Consider the following 27,397-nt stretch of genomic DNA (forward strand, 5'->3'; position numbering starts at 1 on the left):
AATAATCCTACGTAAGTAACTTAATCTATAGGCGTTCCTAGTTTAACTCCCTTTTACGTAACTTTAAAGTGCATTTGCGTAAGGAATCCCTTAAGCTTTAACCTTTCTCCTAAGAATCGCTTAATTAAGGGTAACTTAACCTTAGCTGCTCCAATCCCACTAATCCTTTCTTTAAGTATTTTATTATTGTCTATTAATTAATTAACTATTTCCTATAGCTGTCCAACGGTAACTAGCTAAGAGTTAGTATCTTCTGCTATATTGGTATTATTACCTAATCTTAATATAGTTGCTGCCATTAACGGCATCGTTATGGCTGGTGCTTTTAGTGGTATATTATTTAACTGTTTTTACTGTAACCTTGGTAGTAAATATATAGCGAAGCCTTATAGCAGAAACTACGGTAGACTTATTAATAGGCTGGGTATATAGGTATAGAATAGTTAACAATATAATAATAACTAGTAGAGTAGTCGCCTAATAGATTAACTCTAATTATATTCTAAGATTTACTACAAAGGAGAGAACTATCTAGGTAGGGACTGTGGTCCTTTAAATACACAACCGTACTCCTAAGAAATCCCCTTTATACGTAAAGTACGTGTTATACGTATTATACGTGTATTCCTCTTATATACTTTATACACTGTATATAACGTCATATAACCTTAGCTACTATTTCTCGTTATATGGTTCTACTAGCTCTATTCTAGACCGTGCCTAAATTAACTAACTAGCTTCTCCCGACTTCTCTCCTAGTAGTCGTAATATTGTACTTAAAGCGTCCGTAATAGTAATGGTATTAAGCTAAACTAAGTTCTAGTAGAATCCTATAGTATTAATATAGTAAATATTAACTAGTGGGAGGTCTACTAGTTTCCTTATAGCCGTTTTCCGGACCGTATTTTACGGTTTAGGGTTTATAATTTTTTTAGCTCCTATTCTATCTTCTATAGGTTATCCCTTTAATTTATTAATTTAGTATAATATCTAATGTCCCTTATATTAAGAATCCTAAAATTTAAAGAAAACTACGTAATTAAGAAGGCCTATATAAAAGAGATTAATAAGGATAGGGAGGAACTAGTATCTAGTTCTAGTTCTAGTTCTAGCCCTAAAAACTCTACTATAAGACACCTTTTACAGCCAAAAACTTAACTACTATCTTTAGCTTCTAGAGTCTAGCAACTAATTCAAAATTGGAAAATAGAGAGAATCTCTCTAGATTGGCAAAAACCGTAGTCTCCCCCTATTTCTGCATTCTTTTCTATCTCTAGGGGTAGTAAAGAAGAAGCTATATAAGAACATTTAAGACTANTAGAAAATTTATAAGAATCCCTAGAATGGGACCTAGTAGATATATACTATATAGACGGCTCTAAAGATAGTAAATTAAGTATAGTGGCCGTATGTAAAATAGGGGAGAAAAATAGGATTAAATACGCAATAAATTGGAATCTAGGGCCTTATATAGAAATTATAGACGTAAAACTTTATGCAGTCTATAGGGCCCTAGAATATCTAAAATAATAAAGACTAGAAGAGAAATAAGTTTATATCTTTATAGATAGCCAAGCAGCTATTAAAAGATTATAGCTGTTGGAACCACGGTAGGGGGGTAATTAGTTTCAATTGATTTCTTCTCTCTCGCTCGCAGAGGATCGTAAGGATCGCGGTGCCTAAATAGGGGGGGCTGAGGTCGGACTATCTATCGGGCCGTAGGTGGTCAGGTGACCTACGCTACGCTATACAGCCCCTACCGCATACGCTCTGCGCGTAACACTATTTACAACTTCTATTTATACAGACAATAGCTTAATTCTCTTATAGGGGGATAAGAACTAGTCTTTAAAATTACGCAAAGCTGCTCTTATCTAGCTAGTAAGAATATCTTTATTAACTTTTACTGGGTTCCTAGCCACCTAGGAATCTATAGAAATGAAATAGCAAATAAACTAGCTAAAAAGGGCCTCTCTAAAAGAAAAATATAATCTTCTTATATATCCCTAGCCTATATAGGGAGAGCAGTAAGAGAAAAAATACTAGAATAGTAGAAAAGCAACTAGCAATAGAAAAAAAACAAAGGAAAACACTATACTAGGATCTCTAGAGGAAACTACTCTTTATTTCTTAAAGCCCCTAAGGATAAATATCTTAAAAGGTTATAATCAGCTTTATTTTAACTAAAATTAGGAAAAGGCTTTTTTAAATCCTTTTCTAAGACAATAGGGAAGGATAAAGAAGGTAGATGCTTTAAGGACTATAGAGCTATACAGACTCCTAAGCACCTATTACTAGAATGCAGACTATACTGGGGAGAGAGAAAAGAAATGCAAAGACAACTAAGCTCTTCTCTCTCCCTAGAGAAGCTCTTTTATATAGAGAAAGAAAGAAAGGCGCTTTTCCTATTCCTAAGTAAGACAAAAATAGCTACTAAAAAGTGGCTAATGGAAGCAGAAGCTTTAGAAGGAGGTAACTCCTACTAGACTTCTAGTAAATAGACAGTAATGAGTAAAAGGATAGAAATAAAATATAAAATATACAGGGGCAGGCGTTAGGATTCTTTTACCGTTTCTTTTACCGTTTTTTTACTATTTTAATATTACCTAATAGTTGTCGTAACCTAGTATTTTACTAGGGAGCAATAAACCTCTAGTTTAGAGGTTTATAAACTACTAGGACATAGCTACTAGTATATATTAGGCTGCCTAGAAAGGATTTATATATATAGAACTATAGCGCCATAGCCTAGAGGCTGCACGCGCAGTATTATACGTAGTACAATATAATGGATATAAAAAAATTAAATTAAATTAAAACGTCCTTTACTATTTTTTGTAGCTATATAGGGCCTAAGCTCTCTATAAGGGGCTTTTTTAGGTTACTACTAACTTCCTAGGTCTTTAATGCGGGTAGTATAATATAAGTAGTTTAGGGGCAATATAGTATACAGATCTGTTATAAATTAAGCTATATATCTTTCTTAAAGGCCTAGCCTCTATATATAGTATTAGCCTAGCAAATAGTACCAATCTAGGGCTATATAAGGTTTTCTATTATAATACTAATTTCTTTTATAAAGAAAGGGGTTAGGGGTAGGGTTTTAGGCTAGATAAGCCGTTTACTCTATATATTAAGCTATAAGCCTAAATAGGCTAGCTATTTTTACCCTAAAATTATATTATAGCTACCTAGGTCTGTAATAAGTAAGGGGATATTATACTACCTTCGTCTATTAATACGGAGGTAAATCTATAAGATAGTTATAATAGGTGGCCCTATCTGCCCATTATACCTATAAATAAAAATTAGTTTAGGCAGTTCTTTAATAGGTATATTTTCTTTCGCTTACCTAGATAGTCTCTTTTAGTATTCTTAATTTAAGTAGCTTTAAAGATAAGCTTTTTTTAAGAGGTAGGAATTTTACCCTTTTCTTATATAGCTTATTAAATTTTAGGTTATAACTTAGTAAGTAGCTAGTAGAGTTATATAGCGTTATCCCATAGGTTTAAGTAGGGTATATTATCTTCTAGCTCTTCTAAGTAGTTTATAAACTAGACTACACTCTAGCCTTCTTACTATTTGGCGTTATAGTATTACTAGTTATAATCTATCCCTTAATTAGTAGGGTCTTAGACCTAATTAACTAACTAAAACTTAAGTTCGCTAAATTTAAGGCGTGTGGTAAGTTTCTTCTTATAGTATATCTATAAACTCTTAACGGTACTATATAGGAAGGTAAAAGCAATTAGTATCTAATTATACTTATTAGAGTAATGTTTTAGGTTTAGCTAAAATTTAGTTTTATATTAACGGATAAAACAATTATAGTTTTAGAGACTATTACTATTATACTTATTAGGTTCCTTTATATAAAATTTAGGTTTTTCTAATGTTATAGCGTAGTATAGCGTTACCCCTTTAAGTCCGCTTCATGTTTAGGGTATCTATACTTCTTCTAATTATCCTTATAGTTGTTCTTAGTAGTCTTAATATACTTATCTTAATTATATCTCTAACTCCTTTATTTTTATAAGGTCTTATATAGTAACCGCTTTAATAACTCCTTAGCAGTAATTATTCCTAAGGGTCTTATAAGGTTAAATAGACTAGCTATAGCTTTCTAGTCTACTCCTTTATAAGTAAAAGGGATGCACTTCTCTAGGGAGACTTTATCAGCCTCTTATAGTAAGGGTATTATTTTAGGGGGTAAGGAGGTATAGCCCGTTATTGTTAATTAATAGCCGTACATTCCCTCCATAATAGATTATGCAATTAAAATTATAAGAGGCTAGTTTAATTAGAATGTATAATTATCTAATTAATAGTATAGAATAAGAGTTGTAAGTAAGTAGAAGATAAGTTAAGGTAGAATAAGCTTTATATAATAAAAGATAAATACTTTTTAACCTTTTTTATTTAGAGACTAATTGCTAGTTCTTCTCTAGAGGAGAACTAGCTCCCTATATAATCCTTCTAAGACGCTAGTAAACCCCTTTACCCCTTATCTATCTAACTATATCTTTTAGGACGTATTACGGCGCTAGTAGAAACTGGTGGATATTAGTAAAAACTAGTAGATTATAGCTAATGAATATTAGTAAATTATAGCGGATAGTTATAGATAGTTATAGATAGTTATAGATAGTTGCAGATAGTTTTATATAGTTTTAAATAATTGCTATTACGTAACTAGGGGATTATATATAACGTTAAGCGGCGCTACCCTTTATCTCCTTCCCTTTCTTTAGCTTTAGATCTCTATTTAATTAGAAATAGGTTACTTACCCTATATAAGCTTTAACTAGGAAAGACTAGAAGGGCCCTAAACTATACGCGAAAAACTATCTTATAAGAAAGCACGGCAGTACGCTAAGTGCTTAGAAGAAGCCTAAACGGTAGCCTGTATAAATTTAAAAAAGGCCTAAAAATTAATATAATAGTAGGCGAATAAGCATAGATAAGAGCCTAACTTTACTATAGAAGATATAGTTTAGGTTATAATAAAAAACTAAAAAAAATGGAATAACTTAGCCGTAAGCTAGACTATTAGATAGTAAGACCGTATAAGGTCCCTAAGAAAATAGGCAACTTATATAAAGTAAAGCTCCTAAATTTAATTAAAGTTTACCCTATTTTCTTTCTAGATAAACTATAGAAAGCTATAAATAACTTATTACCTAAATAAAATAAATTAACTTCCCCTATTAATCTAAGTTAATAGTAATAATAAATAAAAAATTAAAGAAATACTAGCCTATAAGTTTATAAGGGGAATATTAAAATATTATATTAGTTAGAAAGGGTATAACTTAGATCCTACTTAGTACCCTATATAGAACTTTATAGGTGGTCCCTATAAGCTTTAAAAGTTTTATAGTTATTACCCTAACAAACCTAGACCCCTAAAGTACCTTAATAAGTAAATAGAGTACTAAAATAGCGAAGATAATAAGCTGCCTATTAAGTATAAAGATAAGAATACTCTATAGATATAATACGGATGTATAAAGCCTAAGGGCAGGCTTTTTTTTAGAGGGAGGGGTAATGTTATAGCGCTGGTGGAAACTAGTGAATATTAGTAAAAACTAGTGGATTATAGCGGACAGTCGCAGATAGTTTTACACAGTTTTAGATAATTACCGTCACGTGACCGGGGGATTGTATATAATGTTAAGCGGCGCCGCCCTCCGTCTCCTTCCCTTTTTCTAGCTTTAGATCCTCATTTATAGGCTACCAATCGTATAGGCTTGCGCGTCCCTCTTGCCGTGCTCGTACCTCGATTGACTAAGTCGCTAACAGGACGTAGATAGAACATAGATAAAACCTCTTACTATCTTATCTAATATGTACCTTCTAGGGGATTCCGTTACAGTTTCCCTATACTTTTAATACTATTATTAGCCTAATAGAGTCTATTATCTACTCTAATTACTTAATTAATTAATTCCCTTATAGTTTTCGTATCTTCTATAGGTATTATAACAGTTTAGACTTTTACTTTTAGTCCGTATTAGTATTATATTATTAATACCCCTTTGTTTTAGTTAGTCTATACTACTAACGTTTAGAACTACATTATATAGTCTATTACCGATGCTTATTATATTAATTTATATAATTTCCGTTTTACTATTACTATTAATTCCAAATCTCTATATATTTATATAAATCTATTTATAAATCCTTCCTATATTAAGAATATATATTAAACTTATAGATTAGTAGTAGCTAACCTATTACCTTATATCTTTATAAGGTAGGGGTTTAACCATTTTAAAGTCCGTCCTATTAAGAATAACCCTACGTATGCGACCTAATCCGCTAAGGTAGATAGCTTAGTTCCTTTATATCGTATCTTAAGTTTTATCTATATAATAAATGTTACGGACGCTTTAAGTACGATGTTACGACTACTTGGAGAAGAGACGGAAGAAGCTAGTTGGTTGATTTAGGCACGGTTTAGGATGGAGCCGGTAGAACTATGTGATGAGGAATAGTAACTAAGGTCACATAATGTGCTACATATTAAACGAGAGGAATGAAAGGAACTTATATACCTTATGTATAAGACGTATATTATATATAAGAAGGATTTTATAGGAGTACGGTTATGTATTTAAGGACCCTTAGTCCCTACCTAGATAGTTCCTTCTTTATAGTAATTCTTAGAATATAATTAGAGTTAATCTGTTAGGTAACTACTCCACTAGTTGTTATTACGTTCTTAACTTTTATACTTATATTTTTTACACACCTAGCCTAATAACGAGCCTATCGTAGTTCTTGCTACAAGATTCCGTTATACAATCACTACCTAGTTATAGTATTAATATAAGAAGTTAAATAACATGCCACTAAAAGCAGCCACTATAATGCTATTGACGGCAGCAACTACTTTAGGAATAGGAGGTGATACTAGTATAGCAGATACTAACTTATAGTAACCTGTAACGGTCGGACAGCTATAGGAAATAGTTAACTAGCTAATAGCTAATAATATAGTGTTAGAAGAAAGACTTAATGGGATAGGAGCAGTAAAGATTAAGCTACTATTAATTAAGAGATTTATAGGAGAGAGGTTAAAGCTTAAAGGATTTCTTATGTAAATGCACTTTAAGGTCTTATAGGAGGGAGTAAAGTTACTTATACCTATAGATTAGATAGCCTATATAGGACTATTCTTATTAGGAAAAGCACTTAAGTGGTTTAAACCTTACCTTACGGAAATATAGGTAAATAGAATGATAACCACTAACTAAGATGTGCGATTTATATTCTTAAGTTAGGAAGGATTTATAGAACGACTTACGCAGATGTTTAGAGACCCGGAAGAAATAACTATAGTAAAAAGAAAACTCTAGAACCTTGTGTAATAAACTTTAGTAATTAAGTATATAATATAGTTTTAGATGCTAGTAATATAAGTAAAGTAGAATAATAGGGCGCTTATGGTATAGTATAAATAGGGACTTAAGGCTAAAGTTTAGGACGTAATTATTCTAATAGAAGATGTGGATACCCTAAGGGAACTAATAGATTAGGTAATTAAGATTAATAATTAGATCTATTAAAGGGAATAGGCTAAAAAAAGCTAGGATAGAGTTCTATAGTTATATAAGGCGCAAAATACATAATAATAAAAGCTAAGTTAGAAACTATGGTATGGCGTAGAGCTAATAGACCTAAGTGGTATTAAAGAAGCCTATAAGAGATGGAGCAAACTATAGAAACCTAGAGAATAAGGATTAAGCGATTAAAGGTCTAAGGAGTAAAGGCCAAATTAGGGATTTTAATAGTAGAAGATATTTAGGCGGACTCTATAGCAAGAGAAATGGTTTAAAAAAGGAGCTTATATAAATTGCGGAAAACAGGGTTATTACGTCAGAGACTATAAAAGTAGGTAGAGTTACTATATAGTAAAGGGCATGAGACTAGTAGACGATATATATATATAGAGGGATAATAATATGCTGTGAGGAACAAAAGAGTATTTAATTAAAAGTTTTGCGTTTTGTTATAATAATGTATACTGAATTTATAAGGACGCTAAGTATGGCGTAAGCTATTAGCTATAAGAGCTAGCACCTATAGGATATAGAGGAATTAATAAACTAGTTCGCAGATCGGATATTAAGGACGATAAATTTAATTTAAGTGAAACATTCCGTGACGATAAGGCAATAAGGGCCGCTTACTAGGAGTAAGTAGACTTTAAAGATGTTATACTAGAGGTAGAGGATAATTCTACTATAGAATAAGGAATATTAGTAGGGATTAAAACCCTACTAGATACAATATCTATCGCTTTATAAGACGCAAGAGAAGTAGAATAGTAAACCACTTTGGCACTTAATAAAGGCAAAAGGCCAAAGGCTTAAGATTCTTAAGACGAGATAAGAAACAACTAAGATTCTTAAGATAAGATAAGGTATACCCTAGGACCTATAACGGACGAAAACTAATGGAGTAGGGCAGTAGCTTAGTTTAGAAATATATGAATAAGCTTAGGATAAAGTTTTTTATAGATATAAGACTCTTAAGACAAGATAAGTGAGATTTAAGACTCTTAAGATAAGATAAGAACACTATAGACGCCTAGTTAAACTAAAGCGGGAGCTAAGCTTAAGTTAGAAGCAAGCTTAGGATTAAAGAATTTAAGGGACTAAGATTTTAGAGTATAAATAAGGGCACCTATAGATAAGAGGTAAGGAGCTTCTTTATAGATTAGAGAATCTGTAATATAAACAGTAGTTAGACTAGGAGATAGATATATAGACCCAGAAGACTTACTAGGGGAATATAGTGTTTAGCCTAAAGATTAAAAGTTTAATACTAGGATTAAGAAGTAAGACAACTTTAAGGATTAGGGCGTAAGGCGTAAACTAAAAGAAACTATAAAAGAGTTTAGGCAAAGAATTATCGTATGGTAAGAATAGAAACTAGATAAGAGATCTAGTATATTGAGATATATAAAGGATAGAGCACTAATATAAAGAATTACTAATAGGCTAAGAGTAGGCATACTAAGAGCTAAGTGGCTTATTAAACTGGAAAATAAAGAGGATCTAGGGATTCTAACTAGGTTTAAAGAATAATATATAAAGGGCTGTTACAATATAGTAATAAGAAGATACTTCTTTACGGACAGACTGTATATACTCTAGTAGTTATACTAAAAGTGGTATAGGCAAAGGCATAATAATAAGTGGGAAGATTTCTATATGTGGTTGGATAAAAAAGTTATTTAAAACTACCCGATTATAGAGAAGGCCATAACGTATATTAAAGGAGCCTTAATTATAATGTTAAAGGATCTAAAGGAACGTTTAGAGGACTAGAGAAGCGAGAGATGTATCTTAGTACCTATAAATAAAGTTATAACATTTAGATTAGTATAATAAAGGTTTAAACTTAGGGATAAAGACGAGCTAAGAGTTAACCTAAAGCACCTAGTATACTATACGTTATTATAAATTGCGTGTGTAGATGATATATATAAAATATATAAGAATCCAAAGGAAAAGAATTGGAAATACTTTATAAGAATATACTAGATAACGGATAAGTAATAGTATAGGAATGCTAAATATATATATAGATGGCATCTAGTAGAGGTTTAAGAGAAAGAAAGTGTAGTACTTTAACTAGGAAGATTCTTTACGGAAGAATGCTTAGACGGATAATAGTAGTAGGAATGCCTAGAAAATACGTATCTATGGCATATTAAAGATAAAAAGTAAACTAGGTATTAGCTAAAGAGTAAGCTAAGTATACTAGGATTAAGCAGCTAATAGTTAAGAAAAGTAGAGGCCTACAGGACTAGAGGGAGCTAGTGGTAAAGCCTTAGACCCTTAAAGGAATTTAAGGATAACACCTAAATTTATAAATTAATTAGTAGGATTAGTAATTTAAAGCGCTAATAGATAGTAGAGTAACGCGAAACTATATCTTACTAGTAGTAGTTAAGAGAATAGGACTATCTTATAGATAGAAGGAGTAATCTTACCTATTAGTTATAATTTTAGGGGATCTAATAACCTATAAAGGAGGGATTATTAATCTTAAAATAGGACCTATTTAGATAACTATTAAAGGAAGATAAATTAAGATATCTTTTAATATCCTACTATTAGGACAGGACGAGGCAGTATTAGGTATGCCTTAGTTATAGGAATATAATCTAAGAATTAATTGGATTACGGGTTAGATCGATATTAGAGATACTTAACGCCGTAAGATGTAATAATAAGCTAAGTTGGTATGGTACTAAGTAAGAGCAACCTATAAAGAAATAGAAAAAGGACTAAGTTATATACTAAAGAGATACTATAAGTATAGTAAAAAACTATGGTTACTAAAAAGCGAAAAGCTGTTAAAATATATAGTATGGGACTATAAGATAGAATTAGAACTAGGGATAAGTCTAAAGTTTTTTCTAATCTATAAGCTTACTGAAGAAGAAGGTAGAGCGCTAAAAGAGTTTATCTAGGAAAATCTATAAAAGGGATATATTAGACTATTGTAGTTATTAGCGGGTTATCTAGTACTATTTGTACTAAAGAAAAATAGTAAACTAAGGCTGTGTATTAACTATAGATAGTTAAATAGTATTACTAGGAAGGATAAGTATCTTTTATTCTTAATTAGTAAAATCTAAGATAGGATAGGTAGTGCGTAAATCTTTACGAAGATAGATCTAAGATAGGCGTACTATTAGATTAGGATTAAGGAAGGTAATAAATAAAAGGCAGCCTTTAGGTTAAAGAAAGGACTATATAAACCATTAGTTATATAATTTGGACTTATAAATATACTAGCAACGTTCTAAAAATATATTAATAATATATTAGGGAAACACTTAGATGAATTTATTATAGTATACCTTAATAATATTATTATCTACTTAATAACTAAGGAAGAATATAGGGAATACGTTAAATAGGTTTTAAAGAGACTATAAGAAGAATAAATGCTAGTAGCANTTAAGAAATACGAGTTCTTTACTAGGAAGACCGATTTTATTAGATTTATTATTAAACTAGGCCAACTTAGTATAGATTTAAAGAAGATTAAGGCTATAGTAAATTGGTAGGAATTAGAAAACATTATATAGTTAAGATTGTTCCTAGGGTTTTGCAATTACTGCAGAAGGTTTATAGCGCAGTAATTAAAGGATATTAAGCCATTTACGCGGTTAATAAAGAAAGAAGAACTATAGGCATAGGGAGAGAAGTAAAGAGAACTCTTTAAGAAAGTTAAAGAGTTGTTTACCTAGGAGCTAGTTCTTAAAATCTATTAACTAGGACTAGAGACGGTTATAGAGATAGATATATTAGACTATATACTAGGGGCGTACTTTATATAAAGGCATTAAGATGGATGGCACCTAGTGGTATACTATAGTTAAAAGATAATACCACTAGAGTTAAACTATAACATCTATAATAAGGAGTTATTAGGTATAGTTATAGTATTAAAGAAATAGAGAGCATTCTTATAAGGCATAGAGAAACTATTTATAGTTAAGACGGATTATAAGAACTTAATAAGATTCCTAATAATAAAGGAACTTAACTAAAGATAGGTTAGATAGGTAGAGATGCTTACAGAATACTATTTTAAGATTTAGTATACTAAAGGTACAGATAATACGTAGGCAGATGCTCTAAGCCATAAAGCTAAACTATAAAATAAGGAAAAGCTATTAGGGGCTTTATTGTAAAAGGATATAGACGGATTAATTAGGTATAATTATCTGGAAATTATAGTAACTTAAGAAGATAATAAACTAGAGAAAGTCTACAAGATACTGGAAAGCTTTTAGGTATAAAGAATTCTAGAAGTATAGCTAGAAGATCTATAGACGGATATATATAAAAATTGAGAAGTAAAGTATATCCTAAAAAGTATAGTAGAGTAGTTTATAGAAGACTTCTATAAGGGACTAACTTAAGAATATAATGGGGCTATGGGCTTAGTGTTAAGACTTTAGAAGGAATATATTATTAACGGAATTTAGAGGATAGCTAGAAAAGTTATAAAGGAATATTTAGATTATTAAAGGAATAAACCGATAAGGTATAAGCTATATAGAGGGCTATAACCTGTTAAAATACTAGAGAGATTATAGGAGGTTATATTATAGGACTTTATTATTAAGTTATTAAAATTAAAGAACCCTATTACCGGATAAGATTATAACGCGATTTTAGTAATAGTGGATAAGCTTATAAAGTAGGGATACTTTATAGCATGTATAGAAGAAATCTTAGTAGAAGATATTGCTAAAATCTATATTAAAGAAGTGTTTATAAGATATAGAGTACTAAGTAAAATTATATTAGATAGAGATCTAAGATTTATAGCAGTATTTTAGGAAGTATTTTTAGCGGAGTAAGGAGTTTAAGTAGCAACTTCTACCGTATATTATCCACAAATAGACGGTTAAATAGAAAGATTAAACTAGACACTAGAATAATATCTAAGGTATTATATTAATTATATACAGAACAATTGGGTATCGCTATTACTAGTTATATAGTTTGCGTATAATATAATACCTTAAGAAGGAATAGGTATATTACTATTTAAGGCAAATTATGGATATAAGCTAAGAACATTATTATTACTATAGTAAGTAAAGAAAACGAGTAGTATAGCTAAAAAAAGAATAAAGGATTTAATAAATCTTTATATAGACCTTATAGAGACAGCTAAGATAGTATAGTAAAGAATAAAAAGGTACTATAATACTAAGAGATCTAAGGGACTAGATCTTAAGAAGGGAAATAAAGTGTGGCTACTATATAAAAATTTTAAGAGTTAACGACTAAGTAAGAAATTGGACTATATTAGACTAGGACCTTTTAAAATTATATAGAGGATTTTATAGGTTATGTTTAAGTTAAACCTACTAGCTAAAATAAAGATCTACCCTATATAGCACATTATAATGCTAAAGCTAGTATATAGGAATGTTAAGCCACTGGTCTATAAAGCAGACACGTATAGAGGATAAGAAGAAGATAAATAGTAAGTTTTAAAGATCGTTAATTATAAGGATATTAATAATAAAATATAGTATAAAGTTAAGTAGATAGGCTATACTAAGACTACCTAGGAGCTACTAGAGAATTTAAAGAACGCTATAGGAGAGGTATAGGAGTATTAGAAGAGATTAGGTTAGGTAGTATTAATAAAAAAGAATTACTAAAGAATAAGTCACCTAAGGGGGACCTAAGAAGAGTAGTTACCAAACTACTTAAATCTGTTTCCTTCTCTATTAGAGGAGAATCCGTTCTTTTATTACCTAGTTCCTATAGACCTTATTTTATAAGTTTTTACTCCTTAAAATAAACCTTTTTATAAACCTTCTTAAGATAAAGTAGATAAGCAGATGCCGTAATTTAAGCATTTAGGGCCTTCTATTCCGCGTCATGGGAACATTCTAACTTAGTAAGGGCTTATAACAGTTTACTATTTAGCCGTATAGTAGTAGATTAAATATAAGACCCTAAGACAAATTAATTAGGGAACTAGATAACTATTAAGAGTAATAGGTTACGTATATTTAGTATTAGAAGTAGAGCGAATGTTATAAGATAAATAAATATTTGCTTTAGTACACTCTAAGTAAAAGGACGGTTGTTGTAAAGATAGGTTTACTAACGTAATATAAACTAACCCCTTTTTTAAATAATAAGAATATAGAGACGGTATAATCTTACTAAGAGATAATATTGCAGTAATAGTGCGGGCACGACATTGGGCGTATAAAGAAGAAATTGCTTTAGGTATAATAAGCAATAATATTAACTAAATTAATTAGATGGATATTATACCTCTAGTAAATAACTTAGAGATATTTTAAATCTTTAAAGATAAAGATAAAGAGGAGGGAGATGGTGTTATGGACGCTTTAAGTATAATGTTATAACTACTTAAAGAAGAGACGGAAGAAGCTAGTTAGTTAATTTAGGTATAGTCTAGGATAGAGCCGGTAGAACTATATAACGAGGAATAGTAACCAAGGTTATATAATGTGCTACGTATTAAATAAGAGGAATAAGAGGAACTTATGTACCTTATATATAAGACGTATATTACGTATAAGAAGGATTTTATAGGAGTACGGTTATATATTTAAGGACCCTTAGTCCCTACCTAGATAGTTCCTTCTTTATAGTAATTCTTAGAATATAATTAGAGTTAATTTATTAGGCAACTACTCCACCAGTTGTTATTACGTTCTTGACTCTTGTACTTACATTTCCTACACACCTAGCCTAATAACGAGCCTATCGTAGTTCTTGCTATAAGGTTCCGTTACAATAAATCCCTTAAGCTTTAACTTTTCGCCTAAGAATCGTTTAATTAAAGGCATCTTAATCTTTATTACTTTAAAGTCGTTAAGTTTGGTTTTAAAGCCTACTTAATTAACGTTTATACGATCTACTACTTCCCTTAATTGCGCTATCGTAACTACCTATAACTTGTCGCTACTCTCCGCTATACTTATCCCTTAACACGTTAAGTTCCTTAGAGTAAGTAGTCTGTACGGAATACCGTTTTTAAAACAACGCGTATATCTATATAGAATTCAATTATCAATTACACCGCCACTGTAACGTTTCCCGCCCCAACGTCGCCATTCGGCCAAAAAGACACGGAGTGCTTGCGATATTGTTCGCAAGCGCGGCGGGATCTAATATATGTACTCTTACAGCCACTATGCCTTCTAATTGTGTTAGAATTGATATAGACTTTGTTTAGAAGACTTAATATAACGTTCCCCTAAATAAGACGGCGAAAACAGCTCATCGTAAACCCTAGCCGTTGCCCGAATTTAAACCTCTCCATATTGACGATTAGGACGACCATAGCTTACTAAACCTCCCTTCTAACGTTGATATATACAATCCCTATCTAGCACTAGGCCCGTTCCGCAACTTCAATACTTCCTCCAACGTTTCCCTAGGCATATTTTTCATTTGAACTGAAGAGCCATTGCAGCATCGAGTACTGTAGCTGCTCTGGTTAACCTTGTAAAAGATTGATTCCCTTCCATGACTGGCGATTGATGTGCGCATGATAGTAACATCCTCATTACCAGTGACGTCTCTAATTTTGACGACTATCGACGTTATTTACCGGAGCACTGGTGCCCTATGCTGACAGTGATTGGTTCTGTTGGTTAACTTATCGCATCGCTGAACCGGTTGAGCGATTTGGCCTCCGTCATTTTGAGCTTCAAACTTCCGTATATGATCCTTCAAAGACCGCACCACTCGACTTCTCTCATCTGCTATTTCAGCAGTGGTAAACGTTGGGAGAAAGTCAAAGTACCAAATACCGGATCATATGTCAGCGTGACTGCGAAGGTCGTGAGTCGCACTACTAAGGAGAACCGTCTTGCTCTCTTCTCCACTCCCGTATCTTTCACCGGCTTCGACCCAATCAACTTCGTCAAAGCAACCAAACCGTTGGAGTGGTCGCGTCGAATCAGTAACACCTTCAAAGAAGATCCGCTATTCCGCTCCTGAAATGCAGTCTCCTCGAACACCGCCTGCTATTGAAACCGAACTTGGTCGGCAGTTGTCGTCAACGATGAATAATGTCACCTCCACAGACCATCCTCCTGCTTTGACTCTAATTAACGGCGAATCCGATGGTGGTGAACGACCCCAATGAAATCGTTGCCCACCAAAACAATTTTAGTGGCAGCAGGGTCAAATGTTGCCCGCTGCGAGGAGCGGCGATATATTGGTAGCGTGATAACTTATGATAGGTTATCATAGGATTTGATTGGATGTTGAATGGATTATATAGTGCCACCTTAAGATGCTTCAATGGGCTTAGCCGAGAGCGACCGATGAATACACTGTCCCTATTATTTGTTCCTCAATTACACCTTTCCTCACTCTACTATGTGCATATGCGGCACTCCCTCCAAATCGATTCCGAATTTCCTTGATGCTCTGCTCTTCTCCCTCAGCACAAACACCTCGCGTGTATCTTCCGTTCGATAAAACTCCAGAGTCTTTACAAATTCTGCCTTTGTGAACGTCTCGGGTATATTGATCGAATCCGCCGGTCCCGATCTTACAACAACAACATCACCGTATACTATCTGGCCACAGCACAAGCTAGCCACTTTGTTCTTTGTGAGTGTGTTCGCGCTAGAAGCTTGATCAGGCCCGTAGACGTAGTAGTACCAGGTGTCGCTGCCCTTCTGATCGTAGAATTTGCCAACCTCATCTACCACGGTCCAGCCCAATCTCCTCTTTAGCTCGGCCCTCTCGCCCATCTCGGTGCCGTAGTCATTCAAGGGGAAGGATTCGACGTGCGCCGCAAAGTTGGACGAGTCAGCGGTAGGGTTCGAAGGGGATGAAGAGGTAGCGCGGATGAGATAGCAGTTGCTCTTTTGAGCGGAGGCGCAACAGGCTTTGTGGGATCCCCAATCGCGCTTTTGGCACTCTTTGCTGCAATAACGGGATGCTGGAGTGGTGCAGCCAGTGCAGACAAGAGTGCCTGCGTTAGTGCATGAAGAAGCCGAACAGGTTGCTGTGGAGGGCATTGCTACTGGTGGATGAAAATTTGGAGGTTGTACGAGTAAGTACAGGGTATCCGACCTCCGGTGTCCATGTGTGCGCGCAACACACAGCAATTTCGCTTCGTACGCGCTAGAGAATTTCAAGTTTAACTCTTGTGATTAAGCTTAAAAATTCAAGGCTTTACCCCTCTTGCAGGTGGACAGCTCTTTTGGCAAGCGCACAGTATCTACGCTAGATGGTGCACTTGACTGGTGATTACCGAAATTGCTGTGTGCGCGCGCACACCAGGGGGGGCACCGGAGGTCGGATACCCTGTAATTACATTCATATATTCCTAACGTAAGCGATAGGATTATGACAGTCGGCACTACTCGTCACATGGTTCCACTAGGTCCGTGATGGCCCGTGCTACTGTCAGATAATCTGTATTCTCGGTGGCGTAGGACGTGCACTGGTCCGTGCACGGGTCACGTGTATTGTAAATATCTTCGTCTAAGCCCAGGGGCCCTAGGTCAAGCAACCATCAAGTCACGATCAAGATCATCAATCAATCAACCCATTTCATCAATGAATAGCTCTATATGAGTTATCTGACAGTTATGAGCCCGGTCCGCCGACACAAGAAGCTATTCAGCTATTACTCAATCATTTGAAGAAATTCTACCTCATCGTCAGACTCTGACACCTCATCGTCTCAAGACGACCCTAATCGAAATCCTACCTCAATTGTCACAGGACGAGATTCCACGAGATTCCACGAGATTCCACGAGACTCCACCTCAATCGTCAAAGGACGATCCTGATGATAAGGACGATCCTGACAACAAGGACGATCCTGATGACAAGGACGATCCTAATGATAAGGACAATCCTAACAGTAAAATACCATCTTAATTCCTCCTTTACCTATTAGTCAAATGACTCCACCAACTTCGAGTTCGTCTACTATAATCATCCTCAATAAGCTAGAAGACTGGGAGCAATAGATCTAGCAACTATAAGCCCTCGCGGATAAACAAATTTGGGCCTACGTTGACCTAGATAATATAGCACCTCAACGAGGTCTACTATAAGAACCACCCTATCTAGAAGTTATAGATTTTAATAAGAATGCAACCTTATATGTATAGCTCTCGACGAATCAACAGAGGGCGTATAAGAATAGTAGACGATACTATAACTAGGATATAAAGTATTTCCTAAAAAAAGAAGAGCACCTTTAAAAGATTTGCACCTAAATCACGTCTACAGTATTAAAAGAAGCTACTGCTTAACCCTTCCTTAACAGTTAAAGAATGGCTATCTTAACTAAAGGAGAATATAGAACCTACCTTATTATTTATTAGAAAGAAGGTACAACACTAGTATATAGAAGCCCTTAAGGGGTTTAAACACTTATTAAAATTAAATTAGTAATTAGATTAATAGGAATATATAATAGTACTAGGAGAGAAGTATAAGATCCCTTAAATATCCAATAGAATCTGGCTTTAAGAATTAGCAGAAGTTATTTAACCTTTTAGCGACGCCTATTATATAAAGTATACTACTAAGTTAAATAACCCTTAGAAGTTAAGATCTTCCGAATACTATAGAGTAGCAAAGGAGCTACAAGAAGGACTTAGAATACCCTTAAAGAAAGCCAATACTACTATAAGAGGGAGTACCTTTAATGTAGACTTCGCAGAGCAAGCTATAATAGATCACTTTAATACTACTAAAGGTCCAGAAAAAGGAACCTTAGCATATACTAGACGCTTAAAGAGAGCTAGGTTACTAGTAGACGAGAAGACATTCCATAAGAAGCTACTACCTATATGCTTAGCGTGTAAGAAATAAGGACATTCCCTATAGGACTATTAGTATTTATTTAAAGACAAGAGACCTAAAGGAGTTATAATTAGAGATACTCATATTAAAAGGGTGCTAAAAAAGGTAGAAAAGAATAAGGATCTCGCTGACTAAGTTATAAAGATTAGACTTAAAGAATAAGAAGACGAGGCTTAATAATAATACGTTAGGATTTTTTTTTTTGGGCACGTTGTCGCAAGCGAAAATCGGGGTCTGCAAAACCTGCGTAAGTCGCAATTTTGGCAATTTACGGCGATTTGCAGCGATTTACTATAAACACACAGGCTACTCGTGCAAATTGCCGCAAATTGCTAAACCCTAATTTTCAGCTGCAACAAAAATACCACAAAAGCTCTGCACGAAGCTCTGCACGGGGCTCTACACGAAGCTCTGCGTACAAAGGCTCTGCACGAGGCTCTACACAAAGGTCTGCACGAAGCTCTACACAAAGCTCTACACAAAGCTCTACACAAAGCTCTACACGAAGCTCTACACGAAGCTCTACACGAAGCTCTACATGAAGCTCTACACGAAGCTCTACACGAAGCTCTACACGAAGCTCTACACGAAGCTTTGCACGAGGCTCTACATAAGGCTCTACACAAAGCTCTGCGTACAGAGGGCTCTGCACGAGGCTCTACACGAAGCCCTGCACAAAGCTCTACACGAAGCTCTGCACAAAGCTCTACACGAAGCTCTACACAAAGCTCTACACGAAGCTTTGCACGAGGCTCTACACAAGGCTCTACACGAAGCTCTGCGTACAGAGGCTCTGCACGAGGCTCTACGCGAAGCTCTGCACGAAGCTCTACACGAAGCTCTACACGAAGCTCTGCGCGAAGCTTTACACGAAGCTTTGCACGAGGCTCTACACAAGGCTCTACATAAAGCTCTGCGTACAGAGGCTCTGCACGAGGCTCTGCGTACAGAGGCTCTGCACGAGGCTCTAACACGAAGCTCTGTACGAAGCTCTGCACGAAGCTCTACATAAAACTCTGCACGAAGCTCTGCACGAAGCTTTGCACGAGGCTCTACACAAGGCTCTATATAAAGCTCTGCGTACAGAGGCTCTGCACAAGACTCTACACGAAGCTCTGCACGAAGCTCTGTACGAAGCTCTGCACGAAGCTCTGCACGAAGCTCTACATGAAGCTCTGCACGAAGCTCTACACGAAGCTCTGCACGAAGCTCTACACAAAGCTCTACACGAAGCTTTGCACGAGGCTCTACACGAGGCTCTATACAAAGCTCTGCATATAGAGGCTCTGTACGAGGCTCTGCACGAAGCTCTACACAAAGCTCTGCACAAAGCTCTACGAAGCTCTACACGAAGCTCTACATATAGAGAGCTCTGCACGAGGCTCTGCACGAGGCTCTGCGCGAAGCTCTACGTACGGAGGCTCTCACGAAGCTGTACACAAAGCCTTTATGTGTGCGTGCGACACATTACTATCGGTCCCCGCTATATTCCCGATAGCCTCTACACGTGCCTCTGCCAAGTATACCCCCTATATCCACCTAGGTAGCCACCTCATTTTTTGCCTTCCTTCCTTACATCCTCCCTACCTAAGGAGACACCGGAACGACGGCCGCGGACGACCGTCGCCAGAGCCAGACGACCGTCGCCAGAGCCAGACGACCGTCGCCAGAGCCAGACGACCGTCGCCAGAGCCAGACAGCCGGAGCCAGAGCCAGATGACCGTCTCCAGAGCTAGACGACCGTCGTCAGAGCCAGATGACCGTCTCCAGAGCTAGACGACCGTCGTCAGAGCCAGACGACCGTCGTCAGAGCTAGACGACCGTCGCCAGAGCCAGATGACCGTCGTCAGAGCTAGAACGACCGTCGTCGTCGCCAGACGACCGTCGCCAGAGCCAGACGGCCGGAGCCAGAGCCAGATGACCGGTCAGAGCTAGACGACCGTCGTCATCGCCAGACGACCGTCGCCAGAGCTAGACGACCGTCGCCATCGCCAGACGGCCATCGCCAGAGCCAGATGACCGTCGCCAGAGCCAGATGACCGTCGCCAGAGCCAGACGACCGTCGCCAGAGCTAGACGACCGTCGCCAGAGCCAGACGGCCGGAGCCAGAGCCAGATGACCGTCGCCAGAGCCACACGACAACCGTTCGAACGACCAGCCAGCGAACACTATAAACGATTCGATCGATTGATCGAATTAAGGTGACATAGACAGGTAGGCATAGGCAGGTAGGTAGGCACAGACAGGTAGGCATAGACAGGTAGGCACAGACAGGTAGGCATAGACAGGTAGGCACAGATAGGTAGGTATAGACAGACAGATAGACAGACAGACAGGTAGGTAGGTAGGTAGGCAGGCAGGCAGGCAGGTAGATAGCTTTATATTTTATATAGTTATAATATAAATATATTTAAAAGTATATTATAGCAATCTATGGAAATATATAATAATTTAGTTACCATATAATATAATAATAATTTATATAGTTACAATTTGTACAGTTTATACAGTTTGTACAGTTTGCGCGCTATATAATTATAGGGTAGCAAAATACTAGCATTGGTTTAGTAGTTAAGCATTTTGCTGCGATTTGCTAGTAGACGCTATAAACTTATTGCGAAATGCGCGGTTTGTATAAATCGCTAACAACCATATACAACCGCCGCGATCGTACAGTTTGCGGCAATTTACGGCAAACCGCAACAACCTGCCACAAAAAAAAAATCCTGATGTAGGATAAGAGTTAGGAAGTTAAGATTAAGGGAGAAGCTAATACGATATTCCTAGAATTATACTATATAGGTTAAATTCATCCACTAAAGCTATTAACTATTCTTAACTTAGGAACCACTCTCTATATCTTTAATAACCTCTTTTATTTTTACAACTTTAGGAAAGCTTTAAGACTTAAATACGTCATTGCCGGCAGCTTAGAAGTGCCTATACTAGGCTATAGCAATATTACCATCTAAGTTACAAAACTAGATAAAAGTAAGGGAATCCTATATCTTAAGGACGTTACCTTTTATATAGACTTTAATATAAATCTAGTGTCGTTCCGTTTACTTTAAAAATAAAAGTACTACTAAGATAATAAAGAAGAGAATAATCTTCTAGTTTAAAAGGATAACTTAGTCCTATATTAAATGGAAGAACGTTATAGATAACAGACTATTAAATACGTCCGACTAGGAAGTCTATTAGCGTTTAATATAAGCCGACTATTACGCTAAAGAAAGCGTAGAGTATTATTAAGAGACGATCGTCTAGATTTAAAAGGAGATATATATCTATAGTATCTGCGTCTAGGTTATCCAGGACCTATAAGCCTTTATTATTTAGGTCTTAACGCCTTAAAAGTTAAGCTTTAAGGCCTAAAGACAACGGAATGTTAACATTATAGTCTCGCTAAAATTAAGCGTTAGGTTTTAAGAAGGTTCTTAAAATAAAAGATTAATAAACCCTATTTTAACCTCTATATTAACTAGACTAACCTTAAGGAAGCGTATACTGGATTTATACAAGTTATACTTATCTATAACACCTACTTAGGAAGATCCTTTCCGTACTTTATAACAATGCACAGTAAGAAGAAGGAGACACTATAAGTGCTTAAAGATTTTATCTAGTGGATTCGTCTAAGGTATAACCTTAAAGTTAATACTATTAGATTAGACAATGAGCTAGGGAAAAGGAGAACCCTTAAATAGCTACGGTCCTAAGGGATTATATTTAAGCCTTTAGCGCTATATACCTAAGCTTAAAACAGTACCGCCAAACGCTTAAGGGGTATAATTATTAAAAGAGCATAGGTAATAAGAATTACTGCTAATCTACCATATAACTTATAGAACGAGATTATTAACTATATAGTCTATCTTTAAGATTAAACGCTATAAGAAAGCAATAGATGGAAATTACTATATAAGAGGTTTTATACCTTCCTAGCTAATAGGAGATTAAGAAAGCCGTAACTAGCGTACCTAAAAGCCTACGGCTGTAGGGCGTACGCGATAACGTTAGACGCCTAGCTAAGGAAGAAAAGGCTAAGTAAGCTAGATCCGTAAGCCTATATCGGCTATCTTATCGGCTATAACTTTATTAATATCTATAGGATCTAGATCCTATATAAGGGTATTATTATCTCTATAAGGGATATTATCTTTAATAAAAAGATGTTCTTTAACGGTAAGTAAATGGATATCTTAGAGGACCTACACGCTAAATTAGATATACTAATTAAGAAGATTTAACTACTTAATACCTAGACTAAGAATAAGGTCCTTCTAAAAGACGATAAAGAAGTATTTAAACCATTAATTTAAGAGGAAGACGACGACGTTAATAAGCCAGTTTAAGCCTTTAATAAGTTAGCAGATCTTGAGCTTATAAGAGCTCTTAAAGATATATACTATACACCACCTCTAATAGAAGAAGACGAAGAATCTCTATATGCCTTTTACGTTAAGTATCCTATAAAGTTAGATATATAAGGTACTAATTAAGACGTCGCTTATTAAGTAGGAGATGCGTTTAACACTTAGGGGGTGTCTAATAACTTAGTTAAAGACTCATTTAAGGAAGCCAGCGATAATAGGTTTAAAGATTTTATTACTAAAAGGATCACGTTAGCCTATTATGGCGCCTTCTTAATAGGAAGGAAGTTTAACCTTAATAGTCGACTTAATAATAGTAAGCTAAAATTAGGCAGAATACGCGATATCAGATTATATAGGAAGAACCTACCTCCGCCACCCTAGTTAATTTAGGACCTTAATACGTATCCTCTTTAAGATTAGTTCTAAGAGGCTTAACGAGTCCATCTCCAATCTTATTATTAAATAAGGTCGTTTTAAGAAATAGATAAGAAGTATGTAAAGGGACAGTAGATCCTTAGCTTAATATAGGTATTTGTCTACAAAATAGATAAGTATAGATTTCTCTAGAAATATAAGGCACGCTTAGTAGTCTACGGAAATTAATAGGCCCTAGGAGACCTACCTACGAGAGCTACTATATTAGCTAGTACGACCTTCTAAACCCTTATAGCGATCACTATAAAATTCAACCTAGAGACGATATTGTATAATTACAGCACCTGTCGTACTAACCGCGTGCTTACGCGTTCGGTACGCCGAGTACGCGTTTACGCGTTTGGTGCACCAACCACCCGCTTACGCGTCTGGTGCACTTCTGAAGCACTAACTAATTAGGGGGGAAGGCGCATCAGTATATAGACTACGTAGTCTGCTTCATACAATCGACAGTCACCATCTAAACAAGTATACAATACTATATGTATTTCGTGCCCGTGGATACGACTCACTTATGCTATTAAGTTAGTATAAATACTGATTAGTGAGCGCGTATAGATCAGCAATTACTTAATACCTCCCCCGAGCGATACACACGACAGTGACCACCTGTTTAGACTCCTAGTACGACCTGCTGGAAGGTTGGAAGTTGGGGATTACGGACTTATCACCAACTCTATATACTTATTTAAGTCTTAGTATGGTTTACCGGAAGTTTATAGACGTGAATATAGACCTTTACGGAACCCCTCTACCTCTAAACCTTGAACCCCTATTCCTACTATACCCTCTAACCTCTTTTTAGACCCCTTACGGAGACCCCCTTACCCTTCTGCGAACCGTTATGGATATTAACTACCTTTACGGAACACTACAGGACCTCTACTACCCGCTACGCACTATAATATACTATATAGTATAGTAGACCTAAGAAAGCAAGTTAATAAAGGGCAAGAAAAGTAGAGGTAAGGAGTTGACCTTACGTCTATAAATAACATTAACGACTATATCAAATTTAAAGTTCTTAAATACCAATATTTTAAGCTTATAGATAACGATCTATAGGAGTAATACTAGGAAGACTTTGCGGACTTTACGGAAGCTATTTTTAAGGCCTGTAACCCTACTACCATCTATAACCTACGAGCCCTCTTACGCCACTAAGGCGTATGGGTTAAAAGGGACAAACAAGTTACTATTGTATAGTCTTTATATAATATAATACATAAGGAGGACCAAACGGAATGGACTAAAGAGGAAATTCTAGACTAGGTTAAAGCCAAAAATAAACTCCTTACTTCTTCTAAACTTAATAGAATCGCTAACCTTATACCTAACCTATTTAACTAAACTCGTCTTATAAACCTAAGTGATTTTAGAATTAATCTTACGGGCTAAAGTACACCCAGTACTTAAGTTACGGACCGTAATACCCCCATAAACCAAACTACGGACCGCAATACCCCTATAAACTAAAATACGGACCAAAACCTTTCCGCCGTTGTCTAAGTTATAGATCCGCAACCCACCTAACTAAAGACCTACGGTAAGGAGCTAGCTAACCTAGCTAAGCTCTATACCGACGAATCTAAGTACAGCGGCGAAAATAATAACTTTAACTTTAAACTAACCATCTTTATAGACCTCTACCAAAAGGCTGATATTCCTAAACAAGAGTTTAGCCAAGCCTACTCTACCATGCTGCGCGGCCTAGCACTCAACCACTACTACACCAACCTCAAAAGTAACCCCCTTGGTGTTCCTTTTGATAAGCTATGCGAAGCTACATATAACTACTTTAAAGGACTAGAATATAAGCGTAATATCCTTACCCAATGGAATACGACTAAGCTATGGACCGTAATAGATAAGAACACTAAAAAATCGACTATAGAGTGCCTGTAAATCCTTATTAAAGACCTCCGCCACTTATAGCACGGTCTTGATATTAAGCTTCAAACGGACGACTTCCTATACAATAAACTTATTACGGCCTACTAGGAAGTAGAGCCCTGCAAGTACGCCTACTATAAGCCTGCAGATACCTTAGCTGGCCTTATTAATAATCTACGCTCCTCTATTGCAACGTACGAAGTCTTAAACCCACTAGATAGCACTTAAGCCTTTATTATAGATATTTAATATCCGTAAATAGACTTAGACGTCTACTTTACGGACCGCCGCTACTGCTAGCAGCACCCGTACCGACTAAGTCCTACCCGTAACCCCTATAGCAACCCCTGTACAAAAATATACCCCCGCAGATAAACCAGCTAGAAGTGCTTCGTGTGCGGTAAGGAAGGATATTGGTCTATAAGGCATACCCAGGAAGAACGTGACAAGTCTAGAAAGAGACTTAATAGCCGTATCAACCAGTTCATTTTGGAATACGAAGGAGAGGAAGTAAAAGAGCCCCCTAATAAGTTAATAGAAGCCCTTATAATTGACTTTAACTTAAACGCTCAGGAATAAGAGACTTTAGAGACATTTTTAACCACTTTCGGACCTTTTACGGACAGCTAAGCCTTTAATATTACGACTATATTAGCCGACTGTTCCTTTATACACTTAGTTACACCCAAAAACCATTCCGTAAGCACCCCTATTATAGACGTTATAGATTATAAGTAGGACCTATTTGCATATATCACTATAGAACGCTATACCCCCAAAGAATTCTACGGTGTTATAATCGATATAGGTGCCTCTAAGAAGTCTACTACAGGTTACGGACAATACCTTATATATAGGACCACCGTAAATAATAATACGGACATTGATACTACATAAAATAGGGCTATAAATGTCCAATTCGGCATCGGCTCAACCGCATCAATTAGATTAGTTATAGTTAAGACTCTAATTAGCCTAGTTGACTTCCACATAGTAAAAGCGGACACCCCTTTCCTACTTTGCCTTGCGGACATGGACAGGTTATAGGTGTACTACAATAACGTCACAGACACCCTAATTGGCCCTATAACTACCCCAGGAAGCAAGCATGTTACCCTACCAATTATACGACGATTCGGACACCCGTTCCTTATATAGGGAGAGACTTTACAGACCTACATTTAGGAATCTTTTAACTATAACCCGTGCTACCTTACCAGTACAGAGATCTACCGTCTACACCGCCGTTTCGGCCACCCGTCAGCCAAAAAGCTATATAGAGTCCTTAAACGCTCTAGACACGACGACGTTAACAGGAAGGCAGTTAATTACCTAACTAAATACTGCTCCTTTTGCCAGAAATACGGACGTTCCCCAGGCCGATTTAAGTTCACCCTTTATAAGAACCTTGACTTCAACCACTTAGTATATATAGACATTATGTATATTAACGGCAGCCTAGTATTACATATAATTAATAAGGCAACCCACTACTAAGCCGCCCGTTAGTTGTAAAATATATCCGCAAAGTACACTTAGGATATTTTATAGACTTGCTAAATTAATATATACGTTGGACCTCCTAAGTATATCACCTACAACGCCGGTAGGAACTTCATTAGTAAGGAATTCTAGCAGTATACTACGGCCATGGCTATATTAACAAAAGCTATTCTAGTTAAGGCGTATTAGTCTGTCGGGCTTATTAAGCGAGCTTACCTAGCTCTATAGAGAGCTTATTAGATTATTACGGACAAGTGTAAGGATATCTAAAAGGAACTAGCTTTACAGATGGCCGTAAAAGCCGTTAACAACACCGCTGGCCCTAACGGACTAGTACCTACCCTCTTAGTTTACGGAGCCTACCTAAGGATAAGCAACCTAGGCCCCCCTACCCCGTCTATTATAGAACGAGCAGCTACAATACGGAAGGCAATAGCCGAAATAGTTAAATTATAGGCTAAACAAACTATTAATAACGCCCTACACTACCGCAACGGACCTAATACAACCTCAGTATATAACCTCCCGCTTAACTCTAAAGTCCTTATATAGCATAAAAGCGACAGTTAGAATAGACCTTACCGTCTACTAGCTATAGAAAACGAGACGTGCTACGTATAGCTTCCTAGCGGGCCAACTAGCTTTAGAAGCACGTCCGTAAAACCCTACTTTCGGCCCGAAAACACCTATGACGTTAAGCCAGACAAACTAGAAGTAACCGCCAAACTAGACGAACTAAAAACGACTGCCGAATTAGATAAACTAGAGGCACCCTTACCTACCCTAGAGGTCCCCTAGAAA

The 27,397-nt window shown here is 36.0% G+C and overlaps 2 protein-coding genes across 2 annotated transcripts; one reads left to right on the plus strand and one right to left on the minus strand.

Moving 5' to 3' along the window:
* The first annotated feature begins 15,020 nt into the window (after positions 1-15,020).
* K441DRAFT_314634 (uncharacterized protein) lies at positions 15,021-15,732 on the plus strand. Its single transcript, XM_067641128.1, has one exon. It carries the CDS (start codon positions 15,267-15,269, stop codon positions 15,543-15,545), a length of 279 nt encoding a protein of 92 aa, XP_067497806.1. The 5' UTR covers positions 15,021-15,266; the 3' UTR covers positions 15,546-15,732.
* A 217-nt stretch (positions 15,733-15,949) lies between these two features.
* Positions 15,950-16,438, minus strand: K441DRAFT_529901 (uncharacterized protein; the record flags this gene model as incomplete). The annotated part of the gene is made up of 1 exon (XM_067642172.1): positions 15,950-16,438. A coding segment is annotated over one exon (489 nt), but the record flags the coding sequence as incomplete, so codon positions are not given.
* Between the last annotated feature and the right edge of the window lie 10,959 nt (positions 16,439-27,397).

This window comes from Cenococcum geophilum, assembly GCF_001692895.1.
Source record: "Cenococcum geophilum 1.58 unplaced genomic scaffold K441scaffold_69, whole genome shotgun sequence".
Lineage (NCBI taxonomy): Eukaryota > Fungi > Ascomycota > Dothideomycetes > Gloniales > Gloniaceae > Cenococcum > Cenococcum geophilum.